Consider the following 23,696-nt stretch of genomic DNA (forward strand, 5'->3'; position numbering starts at 1 on the left):
TCACCATGCTTTGTTTTTATCTCCTTTGGGGTTTCTGAGAGCTAAAATAATTTTCCTGTTCTAGGACTGCCAGTGACAGATTTTTTCCCTAAGGTTCTAGCTATGACTTAAGTTCTGCAGAGCTTCCTTCCCTTCTTTAGGGTTATCCTGCTTTGAGCTGTAGATTACGTCTTAAACTCCGTTTTCTGGGAGCAAGATGAGAATGATTAGCTCTTCAGTCAAGTTTCCCTCTCCAACATGGGAAAAGTTGGCTTTCCTTTCCAGGTTTTGATACATGGAATGGTCTGTGCCTCTATCACACAGTGACACTCCACTTCTGTCTTGGATTCCCATGTTTCTTTCTACACACTCTTTTACTTGTAACTCATTATATCCAAGCCATGGAGTTATCATCTTCATCCAAATGCTTCCCAGATCCCAATGGTCTCTAAAAACAACGATAACTTTTCTATTTGGTATTTCAGGCCTTCAAAACATGACTCCAGCTTTTCAGCTTTATTACACATGATCTGCCATCACACATCAGATGGTCCATAAAGCGATAGGTCCAAACAAATCTACCTCATGTTCCTGATACCCAACACTCCATTTCCCATCTCCATGCTTTCACACTGTCTGGTGCCCTTAGTATCTTGGAATGTAATTCCTCTTTGTCTAGCTCACAAAATCCCAAGGTTCTTGCAAGACTCAGTTAAAGTGCTGCCTTTTTCATGAAGTCTTTTTTTTTTTAAAAACCCTTACCGTCCACCTTAGAATCAATACTGTGTATTGATTCCAAGGCAGAAAAGTGGTAAGGACTAGGCAATGGGGGTTCAGTGATTCACCCACGGTCACACAGCTCGGAAGTGTCTGAGGCTAGATTTGAACCTAGGACCTCTGTGTCTGGTCTGGCTCTCAATCCACTGAGCTACCCAGCTGCCCCCTATGAAGTCTTTACTGAACCTCTCAACTGCCAGTGCCTTCCCTACCAAAATTACCTTATCTATTTTGTAACTATATATATCCCCAAAGTCTTTGTGCAGCTTTAAACGTATTAAAATTTAAAACTAGGTGTCTCCTGGGACTAAGTCCAGTGTGCATTCTTCCTGGAGTGTTAGGTACCATAGCTTGAATCATTATTATTTAATATTCATGTTATAATTTTATATTATTAATATTTATGGTAAAGAATTAAAGGGAAGCTAGATGGCTCAGTTGATAAAGTGCTGGGCTTGAAATCAGAAAGACTCCTCTTCTTGAATTCAAATCTGATCTCAGATAATAGCTGTGTGAACCTGAGCAAGTCACTTAACTCTGTTTGCCTTAGCTTGTCCATCCATAAAATGAGTTGGAGAAGGAAATGGCAAACCACTCCATATTTGCTAAGAAAATCCCAAATGAGATCATAAAGAGTCACAACTGGAAAAATAACTGAACAAACATATTTTTAGTTAAGTACAATATCATTGATTATTTTCATATACTGATAGTTATTATGAATCTAGGAGTAGAAGAATCTCATCCAGATACATAATAAGTACTTGTTTTTTATCATCAGTGGTACCCAACACAAGTGCCTGGCATATAGCAGTCATATAATAAGTAGGCTATATCTGTTGATATGATATTTATGATATATATAGCTTTTCCCCTAAAATCTTTTTCTCATGATTGCTAAAAATATGATATTTCTGAGGTTTAGATATTAGACTTGTAAAAATTATTTTGGGGGCTTACTATAAGTAAAAATTTATTGGAAGGATCTTCACGAGTAACCAGAATTATATTTAGGGTTCCTCTCTTTTGCCTTACAGGAAAGATTAGCAATTGCTGATCTTGCCATTTCTGCCTGTGAATTTATGTTTGAAGAAACAAGGAATTATGTCAAACAAAGAAAAGCTTTTGGGAAAACGGTTGCACATATCCAGGTAAGCTTAGTTCAAGTAATTTGGAACATCTTGCTCTGTGTTTCTTCTTATTGTTGAATGTTTCACCATACTAATAAGCACATTTCTGATATAAGATGGTTCAGATCTAGTCAGCATTTCATGTGAGCTTGAAGGACAAGGCCTTACAAAGAGGCAACAGTCAGCCACCAGAAAAGAGGATATCTAGGGATACATAATATTGGAGAAGTATGATTTCCATATCTCCATTTCTAGCCTCCTTCATTTGCTTGGTTCTACTTAGTAGTGACAACTTCAAAAGAGTTGTTTCAGATTTTCAGATGGTTATTACCTGCCTCAGAAATGAAGATCAGTAATAATCACCATTTATTCAGTGATTGCCAGTGGTGACCTATTAAAATCAAATGAATGGCATAGTCCATTTTTAAAGGAATAAAAAGTGTCAGAAACAACAAAGGTATCCTTTATTTCCTCTAAATACATTTTTGCATTTTAAAATAAATATAGAAATATCTTTATATCTCCTAAACACATTTAATTATTTGTTTATAATATATTTAGGGAGATAAAGGACACTTTTGCTGTATCTGACACTTACTGCTCACAATTTCTCATCCATAATTTGAAGAGAAAGATGAGGATCCAAGAGTCTAAGAGATGAAAGGGTCCTCAGAAACCAGCTAGTCCAATTTATACCTAAACAAGAATACCGTTACCCCAATGAGCTTGACAAATTCCTTCTCTTTGGCTTCAGTCCTGCTCATTTTCCCATACAGTATCCAATGGATCTTTCTTACCACCACTTCAATATTTAAGTGATTTTCCAGCCATGAGTAGAGTCTTAGAGGTCTATTTGGGCATCTTGCCATGTCCTCATTATAGTTAGAAAGTGTGTTTTCTTTTTCCTTATGAGATTTTGCTGAACACCTAGGAAGCATTCTGTAAGTGCTGAAATGATTAAAAGAAAACTTTTCAGTCGTTTATACTCTTAAAAATCCTTCAATGACTCCCCATTAATTTTCAGTTAGATTATCTTCTTCCTTCTTTATTTTTTCTTCAAAACCTTCCTTCCACTCTAAAGTCAATACTGTGTATTGATTTCAAGGCAGAAGAGTGGTAAGGGCTAGGCAATAGGGGTCAAGTGACTTGCCCAGGGTCACACACCTGGGAAGTGTCTGAGGCCAGATTTGAACCTAGAAACTCCCATCTCTAGGCTTGATTCCTTTTCTTCTAAAGCACTGATTGATCCATATTTTCTGTATATTACTATGCTATTATTTTTTAAGTGAGTTAGCCTTCCTTGGAGAACTGGGATATGTAGATATGAAGCATTTATATACTGCAGTCTTGGTTGTTGTACTGATGATGTTGCTGTTTTTTCTCCTTTTTTTTATTTTACAAGGGATGTTTAGGGAGTAAATTCAGAAATGAAACTGATATAAAAACCAAAAATACCAACTGAAATTTGATTTTTTTTTTAATTTAAAAATGAGTTGGGCAACCTGTGCCCTGTGGGAATGAGTAATCTAAGATTATAATGAGATGAACAGAGAACCTTGACATTTCACACTCAAATGCTTTGCTTAATGTTTTACTGATAGTGAAGAAAACATTAACTTCTGTAGTTTCTAGATTGCCCCAAGGTTTTTAAGTTGGGTGTTTACCTTCCCCCTGTGGTGGATCTATATTCTCATTTGTACTCTAACACAGTGAAGTAATACCAAGGAAAGAGAGACTGAAGAAGGATGTGTTTCACAGTGTCAGACTTGGAAAAGGTCAAGGAAAATCTCACACACACACACACACACACACACACACACACACACACACACACACACGAGTATGGTCCTCAATGATACATTTTATACTTCCTACCGTGTGTAAAAAGTCATCATTGTCAGGATGCTATCTGAAGCCTATAAAGTCCCAGTGCTCTGGCCAAGAGCATCTATCTGTTCTTTCAGCTGCCCACAGTTTTGTTCAAGTGTAGGTTATAATTTTTATTTCATGAACACATAGCCACAGAGTATCAATTTAAGAATATTGGTTTCTATAGGCATTTCCCAGGGCTCTGTCCTGGGCCTCTTTTCTTCTCTTGTATTTATAAATAAATATAGAAATATCCTTATCTCCCTTAAATACGTTAAATTATTTGTTTCTAAATATTTTTAGGGGAGATAAAGGACACTTACGCTCTGACACTTACTAATCGTAACTTCTCATCCATAATATGATGAGAATACTGTTTTGCTTGTCGATCTCATCAGCTCCTATGGATTCAGTTACCATGTCTGTGCTGGCAGTTCTCAGCTTGACTTCTCTAGCCCTGACCACTAGGATCACCTCCAGTCTTCTGCCAACTGGATACCTCAAATGAAATGTCCCATAGATGTCTTGAGCTCAGCAAGTCCAAAACAGAACTTCTTGTCCTTCTCCACAAACCTCTTCTCTTTCTAGCTCCTGATCACTATTGTGGGGTCCCCCATTCTCTCAGTCCCCAACACAAGGAACCTGTAATAGTTCCCTCCTCCCTCTCTCACCGCCTTTTCCTCCATATTCAATCTCTTGCCAGGTCCCAGCAATGTCACCTTCCTAACATCACTCTTTTATGCTCCCTTCTTTCTTCTGGATTGACTCCATCCTAGTGCAGGCCCTTCTCAACTTCATACCCAGGTTATTTCAGTAGTGTGTGGCCGCCCTCCCTGCTGAAAGCCTTTCCCCGTTGTGGTGTGTCCTCTACTCAGTTGTCAGAATCTAAAAAGCAGGTCAGACCACCCTCTCTCAATCCTCCACTTAATAGCATCCATTGGCTGCATTCAAAGCCCTTCATAGCCTGGCCAGCCTCTTCCCCCCAACCTTTCCACTCTTCTTACACTTCATGTTCTCCCCCTCTTCTCCCACAACTCTATACCCTGCGATCACTGACACGGGACCCCTTTTGGTGTCTTTGACCATTTTCATTGACTGTTTTCCACGCTTGTAATGATCAGCTCCTAATCTGCTCCTGGCTCCCTGACCTGCTTCCACCATGCTTCTAATACTTTCTTTCTGTCGATTATTTCCAGTTTACCCTGTATATAGCTTGTTTGCATACAATTATTTGCACGTTTTCTCTCCTAATAGGTGGAAGGCTTTGTAAGGAAAAGGACTGTATTTTACTTTGTATCTTCAGCTTTTAACACAGTAAATGAGAGACTGAATTTGTATTTTAAGGAAGAGGATCCAAAAGTCAGATCTATAAAGATTATTTTGGTAACTCTTTGAAGGATGGATTCAAGTAGGGAAAATTCAGAGGTGGGAAGAGCAATGAGGAGGCTATTACAGGAGCCAAGATCTTAGCAAATAATTGAATGAGGACTGTGAGAGAGAAGGAATAGCCAAACATTAATAGATATTTATTGACTGACTGAGAAAGATGGGCCTTTATGTTGGGGGGTATGTTGAAATTATTGAATGCATTCCAGTCCACTCCCCTCCTTCTGTTTAGTTCTGGGCCCATTCATTGTCCATTTGCAGTGCCTGTCCTAGGCAGATGCTGCATTAAGATAGGTATATATGAAAGAAGGGGTCACACTGAGAATGATTCTAAGAGGATGGGATCAGAGATTGTATCCCAGAGGATATGTATGGTGCTAGGCCTAAAACTTGAAGGATTTAAGACATGAAAGTAATAAAAGAGGTGCAGATGAAAGGGGATCTTTTTGTCCTTCATTTCAGATAAATTTAGCAGTTAAGTTCCAGCTTTCTCTCTCCCCATACCCTGTGCTGCGTTCTGCAGATAATCAGCAAGACTCCCTGTTCCTGCACTTTTCTGAAGCTAATGACAAATTATTAAGGCTAATAACAAATAATCAAGTCTGTTCTTGTCTTGAAAAAGATAAGCTGTTCTTCCTTACTTCCAAGGGCAACTGCAAATAAGTGATAATCTACTTAAACTGCTCTTCATTTTCTACTTCATATTCTCACAGAAATTACTGGGGATCAGAATCTGTTAAAACAAAAATTGTTATTGTTATAATGGAAAGAACCTTAATTGATCTGAGTTCAAATTTGACTTTGGATGCTTACTACCTATATGAACTTCACTCCCTCAGCCTCAGTTTCCTCCTTCCCTGGAGTCCCTTCCAAATCTGTAGCCTAGGGTTCTAAGATTCTGACTCATGAGACATATCTGTGGAATAACCTGTGCCTCTTCCTCCACTTGCTAGAAATAACAGTCAGGCTTCTTTATCTGACCTGGACACTAAACTTTGTGAGCCATGGTTTTTTGTTGTTATAGTTGTTATTTTGTATTCTTTTAAAAATATAACAGGCACCATAAGTGGCCAAGATAAGGTCTGGAAACTGAGAGCTTAACTTGTCCCAAAAGTAGGGAGTATGAAGAGTAGGGACAGAAAATAAGGCCTGAAAATTAATGCTGGTTTGTCCAGGGTCCTGAATGAGAGGCTGAATTTGTGTTTTTAGGAGGAGAATCCAAAGGTCAGACCCATAAAGATTATTTTGGCAACTGTGTGAAGGATGGATGAAAGGAAGGAGAACCAAGAGTCAGGGTGATTAATTAGGAGGCTGTTGCAGGAGTCAAGGACTTGGCAAGATGAGGACAGGGAGGGAGAAAGAAAAACCAAAGACAGTTGTTGAGGGGGCAGCTGGGTAGCTCAGTGTGTTGAGAGCCAGGCCTAGAGACGGGAGGTCCTAGATTCAAATCTGACCTCAGACACTTCCCAGCTGTGTGACCCTGGGCAAGTCACTTGACCCCCATTGCCTAGCCCTTACCACTCTTCTGCCTTGGAGCATTGCAATACACAGTATTGACTCCAAGACGGAAGGTAAGTGTTTAAAAAAAAAAAAGACAGTTGTTGAGATTTTTAGCCTTGGGGACTAGTTAAATGGTGATTCTCTATTCAGAAATAAGCAAGTTAGGAAGAGGTACAGATTTGAGGGAAGGAAAGAAGATAAATTTAGTTCTGGAATATACAACTAGGTAGACATGTCTGATTGAAACATGGAAATTCAGTGCTGGAATTCATGGGAAAGGCTGTGGCTCTATATTTGGGAGTCCTCTGTGTAGAGGTGATCATTGAAGTCATGGGAATAGATCATTCCAAACTGATATTGTCGAAGGCAGAATCCCTGGAAGGGAGATGAGAAAACAGTAACAGCAACTCAGAAGGAGAAACCAGTCATGGAAACTGAGAAAGGAACGGAAATCAGAAAGAGCATGCCACAGAAGTGTGCAGGGCAGCTAAGTGGCCCAATAGAGGGAGCACTAGTCCTGGAGTCCTGTGGCCCCGAGTTAAAGTGTGGTTCTGATGCTTACTGGCTGTGTGTCCCTGGGCAAGTCATTTAACCCTGTTTGCCTAAAAAGAGGAATTAGTCAAATGTGTCAGAATAGTTAAGGAGGATGAGGATGGAGTAAAGAAAAACATTTTATTAGTAACTGTGACGTCTTTGCTGACTTGACAGTTTTAGCAGAATGGTACTTCTCATCATAGAATTGGAGATCTCCGGGATTCAACCTGTATTCCAACCTTTATCTAAATGATGATTGACAGAAAATGGTCATGTGTCTTCTACTTGAAGGGTTCCAGGAATGGGCAACTTCCCACCTGTTAAGGCAGGCGATAATAATGAGGTCCAGAATCAGAGGCCCTGGGTCCAAACCCTCTATTTGCTGTTTACTGCCCTCATGACCTTGGACCAGTCACCTCCCGGGCCTCCTTTTCTTCATTACTAAAGGGGCAGTTGGGACCATTAACCTTTGACATTTATTTCCACTTGGGACGTTTGAACCTATGAAGTACCTGCAGCAAACTCTCAGCACAGGATAGCTGCTCTTCCCTGGAGCCCTTCACCTCCTTCCTCCTCTGTCTGTGCCTGAACTCCTCCTCCTCCTCCTCCTCCTCCTCCTCCTCCTCCTCCTCCTCCTCCTCCTCCTCCTCCTCCTCCTCCTCCTCCTCCTCTTTCTTCTCATCCTTCCCCTCTTCCTCCTCCTCCTTGCAGGAGAGAAGTCATCTGAGGCTGCAGCCAGGGTGCTGCCACCCAGAATGGGTCGATGGGTGCGTGTCTCTGGCCTCTGCTTCCCAGCTGTCTGGGGGGGGGGGGGGGGCGTAAAAGCATGGAGAGTGGACAGAAACCTGGCCTGTGACCTCGGCCAGGAGTGTGCTAGAGCTGACTGGAAGGAGTTCCCAGAGCACGGTGTAAGCGCTTTCAGTGCACCCTATCACCGTGCAATCAGTTAGGCTTGATTTATTGTTTATGTTTATTGTTTATTGTTTATGGATTGGCTAGATTTAAGAAAGTGATGGTCCAGATTGAATTTAAAACTGTGGCCTCCGGGCAGCAGGAAAGCGCAGTGGACAGAGAGCCAGACCTAGAGATGGGGAAGTCCTGGGTTCAAATCTGGCCTCAGATACCTCCTCGCTGTGTGACCCTGGGCAAGTCGCTTAACCCCAGCTTCCCAGCCCTTACCACTCTGGTACTTGGGAACTGATCTACCAGGGTAACTGCTGGGGATACAAAGAGAGGGACAAAACAGTCCTTGTTCTCGGGGAGTTCGGTCTAGTGAGGGAGACAACATGCAGACAGCTAGTACAAGCTGGAGATGGTCTCTAGAGGAAGGTACAGGGCAAGGTTTCCCCCAGAGCTCGGGGATCACTCCTGCTGCCCAGACCTGGAGCTCACACTCGAGCCCCACACCATGAATCAGCACACTTGGGAACGATGTTCTTTGCAGGGACAGCAAAACCCATTTACCCCAAGAGTTAAGGATAGTAAACCTGTTGGGGGGGGGGGGGGGGGCACAGCACAAGGCCTTAGCTGGTAGGGCGAGACAAGGAAGGAGAACGCTCAGGCCTAGGAAACCATCTGTGAAAAGGTCTGAGTCCAAAGGCAGAACCTTACAAGGAGAGCAAGAAAGCTCCGGCCATTGGGTGGCCGAGCACACAGGGATGAGTAAAGTCTAAGAAGCCTGCGAAGGTAGCAAGGGGCTGGCTTAGGAATATTTCTAAGATATTTCACAGTATCTAACTTTTATCCCTATAATAGCCAGCATGAATATACCACGTGAAGATTCACAAAGTACCATATGGTATATAAAATCTCACTGGATCCTGGAAACCCCTGGGAGGTAGATGCTGTTATTTCCATTTTATAGATGAGTTAAGGGACTCATCCTAGGCCATACAGCCAGTAAGGGTCTGAAGCCAAATTGGAATCCAAGTTGTCCTGACTCCCTCACTCTCAGACAGTTCTCCACAGCTACCCAGCTTAAGTAGCTGATTTTAAAGTGCTTTGAGAAATGAGAGCCTTCTTAGCCTCTAATTTCAAGAGCAATATAAGTTACAACCACTTTGAAATAAAAGTTTTGATAAGAAAGGATTTCCCTGTTACTCAATTTAATCAATTTATACAATTTTATACTTTTTAAACAACCTTTGGATACTTTATATAATCTCTGGAAATATGCCATGAACCTTATTGTTGAACAGAGGCCTAAAGTCTTAACAAATGCTTTGGTTACAGGATTTGTAGACCTACTAATCCAGACTTTATATGCAATTAAAATTGAAAGCAACAAGATTACCACTTTTATGCTGGATAGAAAAATACAGCTGAGAGAAACACAGAAAGAGTGCTTAGTTGCAATGGCCATTCCCCTGCCTGGTTTTTTTCCTACTACCCACTTGTATATAGTTGGAATTGAAATCCAATTTTCTATCGTGAATCTTGGTCCATTCCAAAGCAGTGAAGGGCCCACATCTTTTATTCTCCTGGATTCAGGAGATTCTGACATAAAAAGGGAAGAAATTGTGGTTTGGAGAGAGAACATGCCAAGAACATGATTCATTGCCAGTTTCTCACCATTAGTTATGAAAACAATGGATGTAGTCAAACATTATGATCTTGATATGTAAGAAACTAGCTTAGCTATTTCTTCATTAACTAGTTTTATAATTAACAAATTCAGTTGGGCTAAGCCTTCAAGGTCTCTCCCAACTCCAATTCTAAAAAATGTATCATAAAGAACAAAATGTTTTCAATGTATTATTTGAATATTTTTATATATTTAGCATGAATTCATGTTTTAATACCACGAGGAGCTTAGAATTCAATAATAGAAAGCTGGACTATAAATGAAATACCTTGTTTCTATTGCTAACTTTCATTGATGATTAAATTATGTGGAAATAGTGGAGTGTGGGTAAGTTTCTGGAGAACAGAAGAGTGTTTGTTTAGGCAGTGTCCACAGGTGCCCCAGCTGATAAAAACTCACTGAGGGGGAAGTTGGAAGTTTGTGGTGGTGTGTCAGTCTTCAGTGAACATTTATTAAGGACCTACTATGTGCCAAGCACTAGGGTGAGCACTGGGGATGCAAAGAAAGGCAAAAGATAGTCCCTGCCATCTAGGAGCTCACAGACTAAGGGGTCATGGGAGAACTATGTATGACATCTGATGAGTTTGACGAAAGCCAGATTATGATGGGTTTCAAATGAACATCAGAGCAGTTCATATTTAATCCTAGTGGCCACAGGGAGCCAGTGGAGGGTGTTGAGCAGGGATGTGTTATGGTTACACCTATGCTGTGGGATTTTATTCACTTTGACAACTCTGTGGAGTATGGATTAGGGGGAAAAGGAGGAGGGAGGCAGAAAAAACAAGTGCTAAGTGATTGCAATCGGCTAATAAAGAGCCCAAACTCGAATGAGAAGTAAGAATTCCAAATAGGCTTCATTAGAGTTCAGTTTAGTATCCAAAGGTACTGACATTCATTAAGAGCAGCTTCTCCCTTGAAAGAATTAGTCTCAGTGAGCTTGATCCTTCCATATTTCTATTTCTATCCATTTCTATCTCAGTGGTAGAAGGTTTTTTTCTTTTGTTCTTTTTCATTTAGTGACTGGCCGCTAAATTTGTTTAATGGGGCACCTAGAGGTGAAAGAGTTCTGCTTTCCACTCTACGGTAGAGAAGTTTGTGATTTTAAGAAGGAAAGAAAAAAAGAATGGAAAAGTGAGAGGAGAAAAAACTTCTAGTCTCCTACTCTGTTGAAAGGCATCACTTACTCTGATTCCAAGATAAGATTAGAGAGCAGAGTGGTCATGAAATGGGTCAACAAACACTTATTTAGCACTTACTACACACCAAACCCTGTGATAAGTGCTTTAGAAATGAAGAAAAGCAAAAACTTGGCGCTTGGCCTCAAGAAGTTAACTTTCTAATGGGGGTAAAAATAGGGAAAAAAATTATACATACAAGGTATACAGTTTAAATGGAAAGTAATTGCAGAGGGAAGACACTAGCAGAGGAGGGAACTGGGAAAGGTTTGTTGTAGAAGGTGGGATTTGAACTGAGTCTTGAAGCAAGTGTAGAGACAAAGAGGATAAAGATTCCAGGCATGGGAGATAGTCATAGCAAAGGCATGGGGTCGGGAGATGAAGCTGAGTGTGTCATGTGCCATGAATAGCAAAAAGAGTGGGGACAGCCCCACACTGGGAAAGCCAATTTGAGTCAATAGACAGTAGCAAATGCTTCAGGAGATAAACTTTTATATCTAAGTTTATAAGCCTTCCCTACCTTTCAGAACTTTCTCCATCACCAACCTTGTCTCCCTTCCTGGACCAAACCATGTTCTTGCTTTCCTTCTTCTCCCTTTCTAGGGGTAACAGGTTCATTTAAGTACCCAACAACGTGGCTGGAATAAAACTGGTTCTAGGGTTGTTGGAGCAGTATTATCGAGTCAGGCATCTTCCCTTCCGGCCCAGGACAGCCCTCCTTTGTGACTGCCACCAAGGACGTGCCTTGGCATATGTATACACTGTTTCTGAATAACCCAAGACAATGCTGCTAGGAGAGTGGAAGAGGGTGGCTACCTTTATAGACAGTACCTACAGCTATAGAGATGGGAACTGGTACCACATCTGTGAATTTATTAATACGTGGAACTCCCTAGATGAGGAAATTGTCTTTCCATGCAGGTTATACCTTCTGTACAATTTAGAGTCTGAGAACGTTGCCTAGAGCACCAAGAGAGTGACTTGCTTGGGTCTTGGGTTCACACAGTCAGTATGTGTCAAGAAGCTGGACTTCAAACAAAAAATAGGGCTACAATTATATCCTCCCCCTTTTTTTAAAGAAAGAAGGGCGGAAGAAAAGCCCTAGTCAAAGTAGTCAGAACTTTCAGCTGTGTCCTCTAAGAAGACTGAACCAGGAGTATTTTCTTAGGCTATTTGTTAATACAGGTTCTGCCTTATTGTAGATTGGGTGTGATACTATTCTTGCCAACTTTGTAGGCATCTTTGATTGTTTTTGTGGGTTTGTTCATTAAGTATTTAATTTAAAAAAACCTTTTTAATAAAAGAAACTGCTAAGAAATGGGATAACATTGCTCAGTGCATTAGGGATCTGGGTCTTAAGAAAGTATAGGTCTCCTTATTTCCATCTTCATCAGGGGAAAAGTACCTTTGCCAGCAAACTACTTAATTCAACTGGGAAACAGAAAGGGCAGCTGTGAATCTCATTGCTTGGGGCCAATGCAGAAGAAAGAAACAATCTCATTTTCCAAAGAAGGTACAGAATGGCGGCTAACTCAGATCTTTTTTAATAGCTGTGTGTCAAGTATTGCACCACAAGATGGGGCTCCAACTTGAAAGAAATAACTGTTACTCAGGAAGTATGACCTCATGTTCTAAAATCCAAAGAGACTGTTAATTCTTCCATCTTTTTCTCCCTGTGTTTGCAATTTTCCCCAGCACTGAAATTTTGGATGTCCCAATTTGAATGGTAAGAGTTTAACTTTTGAACAAAATATAACATAACCATTTGGAGGCAGGAAGGCCCCCACGTTGTTTATGATTCTTGAGAAACCATGCATTTAAAAGGTCTCACATGTTCCTTTTTAAAAAAATGTCCTCTTCCTCCTTCGGACACAAGACGGTGCAACACAAACTAGCTGAATTGAAAACACACATCTGTGTGACCAGGGCTTTTGTGGACAGCTGTCTCCAGCTGCATGAGGCAAAACGTCTGGACTCCGCCACTGCTTCCATGGCAAAATACTGGTATGTATGTTCTAGTAATTGAAGGGTGGTGTCTTTGCAGACTGCTGTGGAAGTGGGCCAGTTTCACCCCTAACTCTGAGCCTCTCAGAGAGAGGAGGCTCTATCAGTGCAAAAGGGTAATAGGCCAATTGAAAGGTCGCATTGAGGTAATTTAAGCCAGGCTGAGAATTCATCTGTCAGGAGGATTGGTAATGAAGTTTAGACTAGTCCTCTTAATTAGATTATTAGAAGGATGAACAAGGATCAGTGACTAGTTCCCATCAAGAAATTATCCATTTTCAAAGTTACTTGAGGCATTTGCCTAAAGGAGAAGGAATTAATGTCCAATCAGACATTTAAAATATCATTTTGAAAAACATGATTTATCACTTGTTTATATGGGTAAAGGATTTGGGGTTTTGGTTGTAAAAGATTATTACAAAAATGAATGATATGGAAATAGATATTGAGTGATAATACATGTATAACCCAGTAGAATTGCTTGTCAGCTCTGGGAGGAAGGAGGAAAGAGGGAGGGAGAGAACATGAATCATGTGACCATGGAAAAATACTTTAATAAATATATCATTTTAAGATAGGGGAGAAACGCCCAATTTGATTGAGTTGAGAGAAGGGTTCTGCTCTTGGCTGTCTAAGTATGAGCAAAAGAAAAAGTTCACTCAAACTTCATATTGATTTTTAAGATCCAAGGACATAGGAACAAAGTCAGAGATAGCAAGTTACTTTCTCTTTTTTAAAAAAATAAACACTCTCATATCCTATTACCCTGAAATCATGATGGGGGAAAAACTTGTCATTATTCATTAACCTAAATTCAGTCAGGCCAAAAGCAAAGCAAGCAGAAATAATCAGGATAGTGCTTATGTTTTTATACGAATAATTTAATTGCAGGTTGAAAAATAGCCTATAGAAATTTGGAAAAGGTGCCTTTGGGGGAGATATTTTACATTTTGATGCTCCCCTTTTAATTTCATATATAACAAAGCAAATGATAGACAGATTTCAAAATGCTTTGCTATCCATTTTCCTCAACATTCTTTGGAAAGACCTGATCCATTACAACTCATATTTAAGAGATGAAGCAAGGAAATAATTAGTTGGAATATAGAAAATATTTCATAATTCTTAGCAAAGATACTTCCAAAATTCTAAATGTCATTGCGCCCAGGGTTCCTATCAATTCTGTCTTTAAACAGTTGAATTATTAAACTTTTTATAACCTTTTGAGCTAAAAAATGTTTGAGATAGGAAATTGTTTCTGTACTCAATATTACATGTTTGCTTTGGTTTTTTGTCCTTTTCTTCATACTTGGAAGGGGAGAAATTTCAGTGTTATGCTGCATTTTTTGGTAGGATATATAACATTTCTATCCCATTGTCTTCTCATGGAATTTTAGCATAAGGTCAGTGAGTTTGGGGCGAGGGGGCAGAAATCCAGCACTTCATTTTTTAAGCTCTCCATATGATATTGTACTTAAAAAACAAGTATATATGCAAGGTTAATTCTTTTTGTATATGAATATGTTTTTGCTATATTAAAGGCATGTAATTTTAATAGGCATTTCTTCCTTAGAGTTTCACTATTACCTAAGAATGGTCAGTCTTTTTATGATTGACAAAAATTACTCTTATAACTGCCAATGAATTTGGTAGTAAGAAATCAGAGAATACTTAGTAAAACAGAATCTGAGTAATTTAAGTCAAGTAAACACCTTCATCCTGAACATGGTAGCATTTTTTGGCCTGAATTATTTCAATATGTAATAGGATAAACCTTATGCTTATCTCATCTACATGGATACAGCTTTAATTAAAACCTGGCAAATGTAATAATTAACCAAGAAGGTTTTATGTGTGAGTTTTAAATTTTATTTTCATATGTATTTTGGATGGACAGCTATGTTATATAGAAAACATTTGCTAATTATACATTTTAATTCCATCTAATAAGAACTGAATCTTTTCAAATCTGCCTTCTTTGGGGAGTGTGGAATAGAGGAAGGGGAAAGGGGGGGGGGAGCAGATTTTTGTTCATTAAAAAATTCAATTAAACTTACAAAATAAAATTGACCATTTTTGATCGGCAGCCTACATGATAGATCTATGTCTTAGAGTTAAATGGCTCCAAAAACTTATTTATTTACATAGACATAAATACTCTGTTCCCAGATTTGGGACCATTCCACAGGAATCTAGTTTCTAAACTCCTTTTTTCTTCCTGTATTTTGTCCAATTAGGGCATCTGAACTACAAAACAGTGTGGCTTATGATTGTGTGCAGCTCCATGGAGGATGGGGATACATGTGGGAGTACCCTATTGCAAAGTGAGTATTTCTTAGGAAGAAAAAGTTTTATTATACTCTTTTTGAAGATAAGCAAATAAAGATCATGAATTCCATAGATTGTAAATAAAGTGCAGAGAAAATTATCTATTATCCAGATGACTGAGAATGACCCTCAAGTGTGACAAAACATATGATAGCAACACTGCTTGGGTAGCTCAGTGGATTGGGCGGCTGGGTAGCTCAGTGGATTGAGAGCCAAGCCTAGAGGTGGGAGGTCCTAGGTTCGAATCCGGCTTCAGCCACTTCCCAGCTGTGTGAACCTGGGCAAGTCACTTGACCCCCATTGCCTAGCCCTTACCACTCTTCTGCCTTGGAGCCAATACACAGTATATATATATATTTACATATACATATACATACATATACATATACATATATATAATATACAGTATATATATAAGGGTTTAAAAAAAAGAAATAAGGCCTTCAGACAAAGTTTTTAAAATCAGGTTTAAAATATAGGAAAATGGGGGCAACTGGGTAGCTCAGTGGATTGAGAGCCAGGCCTAGAGTCAGGAGATCCTGGGTTCAAATCCGGATTCAGATACTTCCTAGCTGGGTGACCCTGGGCAAGTCACTTAATCCCTGTTTGTTTAGCCCTTGCCAATCTTCTGCCTTAGACCAATACTTAGTGTTGATTCTAAGGCAGAAGGTAAGGCTTTTAAAAAAATAAAGAAAGAAAGAAAGAAAATGCAGGAAAGTAAGGAGACAGGAATATCATTATGGAGACTTGTTTCATCCACTTGATCTTTTCAGCTTAAAATAAATAAGACTAATAGCCATTATGTTTTTTGAATACTTAAAAAAATTAGCTTCAAAAGGGATGTCTAATATCTTAACTCTTCAAGTTAGTTTTTCAGGAAAATTACAATAATGCAATTCCTTTTAGTAGAAGACCTAAAATAAGAATGTTTAAAGTTATCTATCCTGACTAAGTTATATGTTTATAACTTGTCTGTGGAAACATGCCAATTTGTAAATAGGCCGACAAACACATTCCAGAGGTTTCTCCCTCCCCATAACTAACTCTCTCCCTTCACTGTTGTGTTTGCCACATTGGTCTTCCCACAGCATTTTCTCTTCACTGAGCTAGGGAATGTGTTTTTTCTCTGACTCACCCAGATTAACAGTTTACACACGGTCTCCACAAAAAGAAGAATTCAGGCTACACATATAAAAATTTGCTTTCTTTCTAATTCAATAGGGAGAAAGCTGTGGGATTTATAAAAACTCTCCTAATTTTACCTAAACTATTAGATTATCTGAAGGGAGGGAAAAAACCCACTTCTTTTTCCTAAAATTAGCTTCAACCGTGTATAGTTCTGGGCTTTCACAACCTTTCATGTTGCTTGGCTTACTTATAACCATTTTGATGTGCTTCTAGTTCCTAATGAGAATAGCAGCTGTCAATGATATCAAAACAATACAAAACAAAACACCCTCATCAACTAGTTCAGAATAGAAATTGCATGCACATAACCTGTTATTTTCTCATTTTTGGTAACCAGCGATGCAGATTAATCATGGCCTATTTATTTTAGTCTTTAAATAAAACAAAATACAGTAGGTAAATTTCTACTAGGCCATCTTTTGCTATCTGGAAGCTGTCTCCAAAAGGTCTTAATTAAAAGCAGGTATTTTCATCCCTTTATCTCAGGGAAATTAGAAATAAACTTGTATGCCATCCTCAACCCCTCACTTTCTGTCACCTCCTCTCTCTAATTTGGATCCAAGTTCTCCTGACTTTATGTTAATAGCATCTCTCCCAGTAAGCCCTGTCACCTATAGGGCCAAATGTAAAAGCTTCCTTTTGAGGTTCAAAGCCTTTTAGAACCTGATGCTTTCCTACCTTCTAGCCTTCTTATTCATTCCACCTTCCGTATGCTCTGGTCCAGTGATGGTGACCTCCTTTCTGTGCCTTGTTACCAGAGACTTGATCTCCTGAGTAGACATTTTCACTGATTGTCCCCCATCCCTGGAATGCTCTCCTTTCCTCATCTTTGATTCCTGGATTCCCTGGCTTTCTTCAAGTGCCAGCTAAAATCCCCCTTCCATACGAACTCTTATGTGATCCCCCTGAATTCTAGTTTCTTCACTCTTTTGAGTTTCTCCATGTATGTCCTCATGTAGCTTATTTGTATGCATTTGCTTAACTATCCTTTCCGTCATTAGACTGTGATCCCCTTCAAGACAGCAGCTCCCCTTTGCCCTTTTGTATCCTCAGAACTTAGCACACTGCCTGGCCCATAGTAGACAATAAATATTTAATGACTGATTCAAAGTGACAAAATAGTTTTTTTTTTAAATGACATTCTTCTGTAACATTTTGTTTTTGTGTTTCCTATTCCAAAACAATTGCCAAATCAGTTCACACAAATTTTATTCTCCATGTAGAACACTGTTATGGAATGTGTAATAAAATGGTTGATTTGTCCCTTGAGTGGATCCTTTTGTGGAGGAGGGAAAATTTGGACATGTTATACCAGCAGTTGTAATGGAAACAGAGTAAAATGAAGAAAGATTGTGTGCTTCCCTTTCACTTAACTATTGCCTCTATTTCTAGTCACTGATATGAAGTAGTTAAATATTAATTTGGCTTTTTGAGGAAGGTACAGAAAAAGTATGGACAGAAGTCAAAAATCTAGGTGCTTTGAGTATGACAGAATTGTTGGTCTTAGTGTTCTCAGAAGTCATCCCTTTTAGGTCAGTTAAAAGTAAAAGTCACAGCCTAGTAGTGTGTTGGGCATAGTTGTTTGAATCTGAGAGATTCCTGTTTCTGCCAAAGAATAATTAACTTTCCAGGCAGTCCAGGATTATGCGAACATTCAAATGAGTTGGGTTATTTTTTTTTCTCCTAAGCATTAGGAAGAATTAAGGATTAAGAAGGATGTAGCTACATAGCCCTTAACATCACAATGTATTAACATACTAATCTTAGATTCCTCAAACTGACTTATGAATTCTCTAGAATAGGGGAAGAGAATACTCGTACCATTGCAAATCGTTTCCAACCTTGAGTTTTGGAAAATTGCCGGGGGAACTGAGAGTTCAAGCGATTTGCCCATGGTCAGCCAATTTGTGTCCACTCTGCCATAATTCTCATTCAGTGAAAAAGTCTTTGGTGTTATTTCTCATAGGATAGGAGAGAAGTTACCGTGTTACATTAAGCTATGTGTTGATAAGTCTTCATTGTATGTGGAAAGTAACCTTAAAATACTAGAATAGGGTTTTGTACTTTTAAGAGATCACGGAAATATTTGTGTTATTATTGAGAAAACAGATTGTTAACTTGTACAGGGTCACAAGTAGAATAAGGGAAGTATTAGTATTCAATCTCACATCTTTAGTCTCCAAATCCAGTCAGGGTGGCCTGTGATTTCTCCATACCACTCCCTTATAGGGAAAGGAAATCAGTTTATTTCAATCTCACAGTTCCATGAAATTGTCTTAGATTTATCATTTCAAGACCTCTCACAGTATCAGAGAAGCAATATGAGCTTTGGGACTTTGTAGCCAGATATGATTAACATTCCTTCTGTTTCTTTTCCTGTTAATGTGTTTATGGATGGATTTAACCAGTAACTTATAAAGGACTGACTGACTGATTTAGAGCAGCAGTATAGTACAGTCAAAAAACACCATCTCTGAAGTCAGACCCTGAGTTCAAGTCCTTTCTGATACTCATTACCCGTTGGACCTTAGGACCTTAGGTTTCCATAGGTCTAATTTGTCATCAGAAAAATGAGGAATTGTATTAATTGGCTTCAGTGGTTCCTTCCAACTCTAAATTTTTGGTCCTATGAAATCAGTGTGAGCTACTTTGAAAGGTCTATAGTTTGTGGGGAAATGACCAAGCCAGTCCTAAAAACAAAGATAAATCACTATTTAGTTTCTTTGGGGTTGGCAAAATAGAACGTGACCATTTTGAGTGCTAGGTTTGGCAGCTGAAAGGGGGCAGAGAAGAGAAAATGGAGAGGGGGAAGGAATGATTAAAGGAAGGAGGTTAGAGAGGGAAAAAAAGAACTGGAGGGGAGGAAGAGGAGAGAGACAGAGAGAATAAGAACGAGACGGAGACAAACCGAGCAAGAGAGAGAGAGAATAAAAAGCTCTTAGAAACACCACTGTCCTTACGACGAAGTCTCAGTACTGGTGTGCGTTCAGACTTTTAAAACTAGCTTAGGTAATGCTTAAAATCAAGTATTCATTAAGTGTCTACTGTTTGTAGCAGCTGCCATGTTAAAAGCTGTGAGGGGATATCCAAGAATATAAGGTATATGGAAAGAATAGTTGGATCACAGAACTCTTTGGCCACGTTTTCCATGGAAGTGACATGTTGTATTTGTCTGTTTTGTATAGCCCATCTTCCACTCCTGAAAGAGACATTATAAAAAGTCTTGGAACATTTCTCTCTGAAAGAGAACTAAGCTAATGTTAACCTTGGTATCTTGACTAATAACGGTAGTATGAACTAGTGAAAAGAGAACTGGATTAAGAGTGTGGAAACTTTGGTTCTAACTCTCAGCACTGGTATTAATTAGTAATGTTACCACTAAATAACTGCCATTAATTAGCAGAGCCAAAGTTACTACATTTCTCTGCGATTTGATGTCCTTGTCTGTAAAGTGGCTCACAGAACTATAAGGATAAAATGAGATGAAATAGAGGAGAATAAAAAGTAAAGAACACTGGAAAATGCAAGATGATAATTGGTATAATTTTTTAAACCCTTACCTTCCACCTTAGAATCAATACTGTGTATTAGACCCAAGGCAGGAGAGTGAATAAGGACTAGGCAATGGAGGTTAAGTGACTTGCCCAGGATCACCCAGCTAGGAAGTGTCTGATGTCAAATTTGAACCCAGGACCTCCCATCTCTAGACCTGGCTCTCAATCTACTGAGCCACCCAGATACCTCCAGTATAATTACTTTTACCACAGGTAAAGTTACACTTAGAGCATTGTGTGGAAGACTCAGTCTCTCCTTCTGTTATCCTTGTATATTATTATAGTGCAGATATTAACCTTTTGTAAATTCAGAAAACTTCTGTTATTTCTGTAGGGAGCTTTCCTTTCTAAAACACTGACTTTATAGCTATGGCTATGGGAAGATTATTGAGGAAAAATGTAAAGCTTTTTTTTGTTTTCTTTTCCAATAATCTTGGATTCCAATTACGCCTAGAAACGCTGACACCCAAAGGGAATTTAGATTTCTCTTTTATTTAAATTTTTTTTAACTTTCATTTAGTCCTGTATTTATGTTGTTAGAAGATTAAATTGGCAAAAATATATAACAATGTTGCCTGATTACCTTTGCAATTTTCTTGTGGGTTTCAATCTATCTGTTATTTTTCATAATATATTGGATTATAAAACTAAATATATCTTATATAGTTATTTCAATCCAGGGATAGTACAACTCTGTCAAAAAACAAAACTTTTAAATAGTATTTCCCCTCTCTTCTCTTGGGAACTAAATAGTATGCACTTTAAAATAATTACCCATTACTTGATAGTCCATAATTTACAAGTTCTAAGACCTCTATTATTCATTCTTTTTCTACCTTCCCTCACCCTTCTTGTTTACCCAGATCATATGTGGATGCCCGAGTACAACCAATCTATGGTGGTACCAATGAAATAATGAAGGAGCTGATTGCTAGAGACATCATACGTGACAAGTAAACATCTGCTCACATCCTGGAAGCCAATTACTGCTGTTGTGGATTTAAATTTCTTCATGATAGAGTACAGTGTATAAAGGAAAAATACGTTTTAATTTTTTTATGCAGAATGAAACAAAGTTTGGAGTTGAAAAATTACATTGTGAGGAAGAGTTCATTATACACTAACTTCTGAAATTTTTAAATGGGAGGTTTAAATTTTAATACCATTTTACATAAGCTGAGAAGGAAAAAAGATAATACATTTTAGTATCTGAGTGGCTCAAACTTAAATGTAATCTAAATTTTAAAATAAGATTAATTTGAGTTTGAATTAACATAGTCCAACTTAATTTGGAAAAATTCCAATTGACTTTTGCTTAAGTTGTCCACCTAATTTCTTCAGTTTCTGTGCCTGGCAAGGTCTTATTTAGTAACTGCTCTTTCCACTTGAATTTATAAGAGAATTGTCACTTAGTAATAGCCCACTTACCCATTTTTGAAAATTTTGGTTCATTTCATCAGTCTCAAAGGAATGGCCTGTATTTTCAGAACAAAATAATTAATGCCAATAAATATGGAATTTTTGATTTGCAAATTAATCACATTATTTAAGAACATATTTTGTATTTGTTAGCAAAACATTAAACTATTTTTAATGTTTAGACTCAACTTATTCTTGATAACCATGAAAACCAAAGTGGTATGTCTGCCATTGTGCTTCTTTTTTTTAAAAAATAACTTCTGCCTGGATAGGAGAGGGGGATTGTTGGAAACTGGTTGTCTCCTAAATTTTATGTGCCTATTCACTGTGGATCCATGCCTATTCCTCCATGCTCCAGGGTAGAATTCTTTTCTTAGTGGTTTCTGACTCTGAAAAAAACATTTTCTTAACCTTGAATTTCCCCCGAGGGAATATATTTTTATCATTGGAAATATGGATGAACATATCTATGGCATCCTCATCAGATTTTCAGACAAAACAGTCCTGGCAGGGATAGCTAGCAAGTAACATTTTTGAATCAGGACCCAGAAAGCTCCTGCCAGACTAGAATGGGGAGCTCCATCAACTAAATAGGAAATTTTAAAATGTGTCCACAAAGCCCTACTCCGATGCTTCTTCCTGGTATAGAAGTGACTTTGGGTTCTCTAAGTCTCTTCCAGTAAAGCCCACACTCTAACAAGTCCTGCCTTTCTAGAAAGATTTCAAGTGTTGCAACCAGCAGTGGACTGTTCTGTCTTCCAAGGACCAGTCTAGGTAAATACAGAGAAACTGACTTGTAATCAATAGACTGAACTTTTGGTAACAAATTCTTTAACTGTGGCCCACCTATTAAAGAAGAATAAATACCAACTAGTACAGCCCTTTCTATATTTCTGCAATGATGATATCAGAGAATACAAAGGATCACAGTTTTCAGACTGTTTATAAGCATTAACTTCTTTTGTCTGATATAAATGTGATTTTCCAGCAACCAATCTGAGGGCATATTGCTGTAAAAAAAAATTGATTCAAATCCATTCTTAAAATTCCAAACTTGGAGGTAAATTAAACTTATACCCAAATTGAAGGGTGACTCAAACTCACAAGTACTTGTAAAAACCAATAAAGGAATTGGTGGCTTCTAAAGACAGTAAGAAACTTTTCTGTAGGATATTTATTCATCTTCTGTTGTACTTAAAATGAAAATTTGTGAAAAAGATCATCATGAAAATAATCGCATTGTATACATCAACATTGATTGAAAAGATGGAGTGGTTCAGAAATTTTTCAAAGATCCTCCACATTAAATCAACATATACTTTAATGGTCAGCAACTTCAGTGCAAAGAGGATGGCAAAAAATGTTTTGAAAGCATGGATCAGGATCAAACAGCAAAAAAGGCCAAAAGTTCATAGACCAAAGAGAAGCTTCATGCCTATGAATCATGACTTTTCTTAGGGAAAAGAGTGGAGCCACTGGACATGGCAAGCATTCAATAACATCATAAATGAAATATTGTAGTGAACAGGAAATGACTGGTTACTAATGCAGAAGCTTTTTTAAATCAGCTCACTGTACCATTAAATTATCAACTTTTGAAAGCAATAATCAAAATCAATACCAAATGAGAAGAGAGAACATGCAATTTAAGCAATTTCAACTACCTGACATATTTAAACAAGATATTGATGCCAAATAATGTGAAACATAAAAGGACCACCATATAAATATAAAATTGTCACCATTTCCTAAGGAAAATTCCATAATATAAAGACCAAAAGAGTCCAAGGCCTTATTCTTACAAGCAACCAATTAATGTCATCAGAAGATAAAACAACTGTATATAAAGATTTTTGGAGATTAGTTTGAGTTGTAGAAATAGTATCTCTCTGTGAGAAATGAAAATTTGTAAAAATCAGATTAAAAACTGTAGGAATAACTACTTAAGGTTTACAAAATCATGCTAAAGAATTCTAAAATCTGAAATTGTTTTTATTAGTACATTTTGCATTGATACAACAGACTCAAAAATATCCAGACTCTCCACAAAGTAATTTCCAAAAAACAAACAACTACTGGAAAGTCATTTTCCCTTACATTTCACATTTGTCATAGATTAATAAAAAAATGTTTTGATTTGACATTTTGGTTCTAAAGCTGCCCATTTTATGTGACCTGAATTTTGTTACCTTTTTTTGCATTGCTTTTATGTCACTGTAGTTTTTCTTTTTTGCCCAGTTTCAGGTATCAGACTCTACTTGAAAGTTCA

General features: G+C 38.2%; 1 protein-coding gene across 2 annotated transcripts in view; it reads left to right on the forward strand.

The window, feature by feature from the left end:
* Positions 1 to 21,608, forward strand: part of ACADL (acyl-CoA dehydrogenase long chain) — a 47,172-nt gene extending 25,564 nt beyond the window's left edge. For both annotated transcript variants that reach the window (XM_007501802.3, XM_007501801.3), the window contains exons 8-11: positions 1,794 to 1,907; positions 12,811 to 12,938; positions 15,176 to 15,262; positions 20,872 to 21,608. In XM_007501802.3, coding sequence (XP_007501864.2) covers positions 1,794 to 1,907; positions 12,811 to 12,938; positions 15,176 to 15,262; positions 20,872 to 20,965 — 423 coding nt within the window. In that variant the 3' untranslated portion in view covers positions 20,966 to 21,608. The remainder of the gene's footprint in view (positions 1 to 1,793; positions 1,908 to 12,810; positions 12,939 to 15,175; positions 15,263 to 20,871) is intronic.
* Positions 21,609 to 23,696: the final 2,088 nt, after the last annotated feature.

This window comes from Monodelphis domestica, chromosome 8 (genome assembly GCF_027887165.1).
Source record: "Monodelphis domestica isolate mMonDom1 chromosome 8, mMonDom1.pri, whole genome shotgun sequence".
NCBI lineage: Eukaryota > Metazoa > Chordata > Mammalia > Didelphimorphia > Didelphidae > Monodelphis > Monodelphis domestica.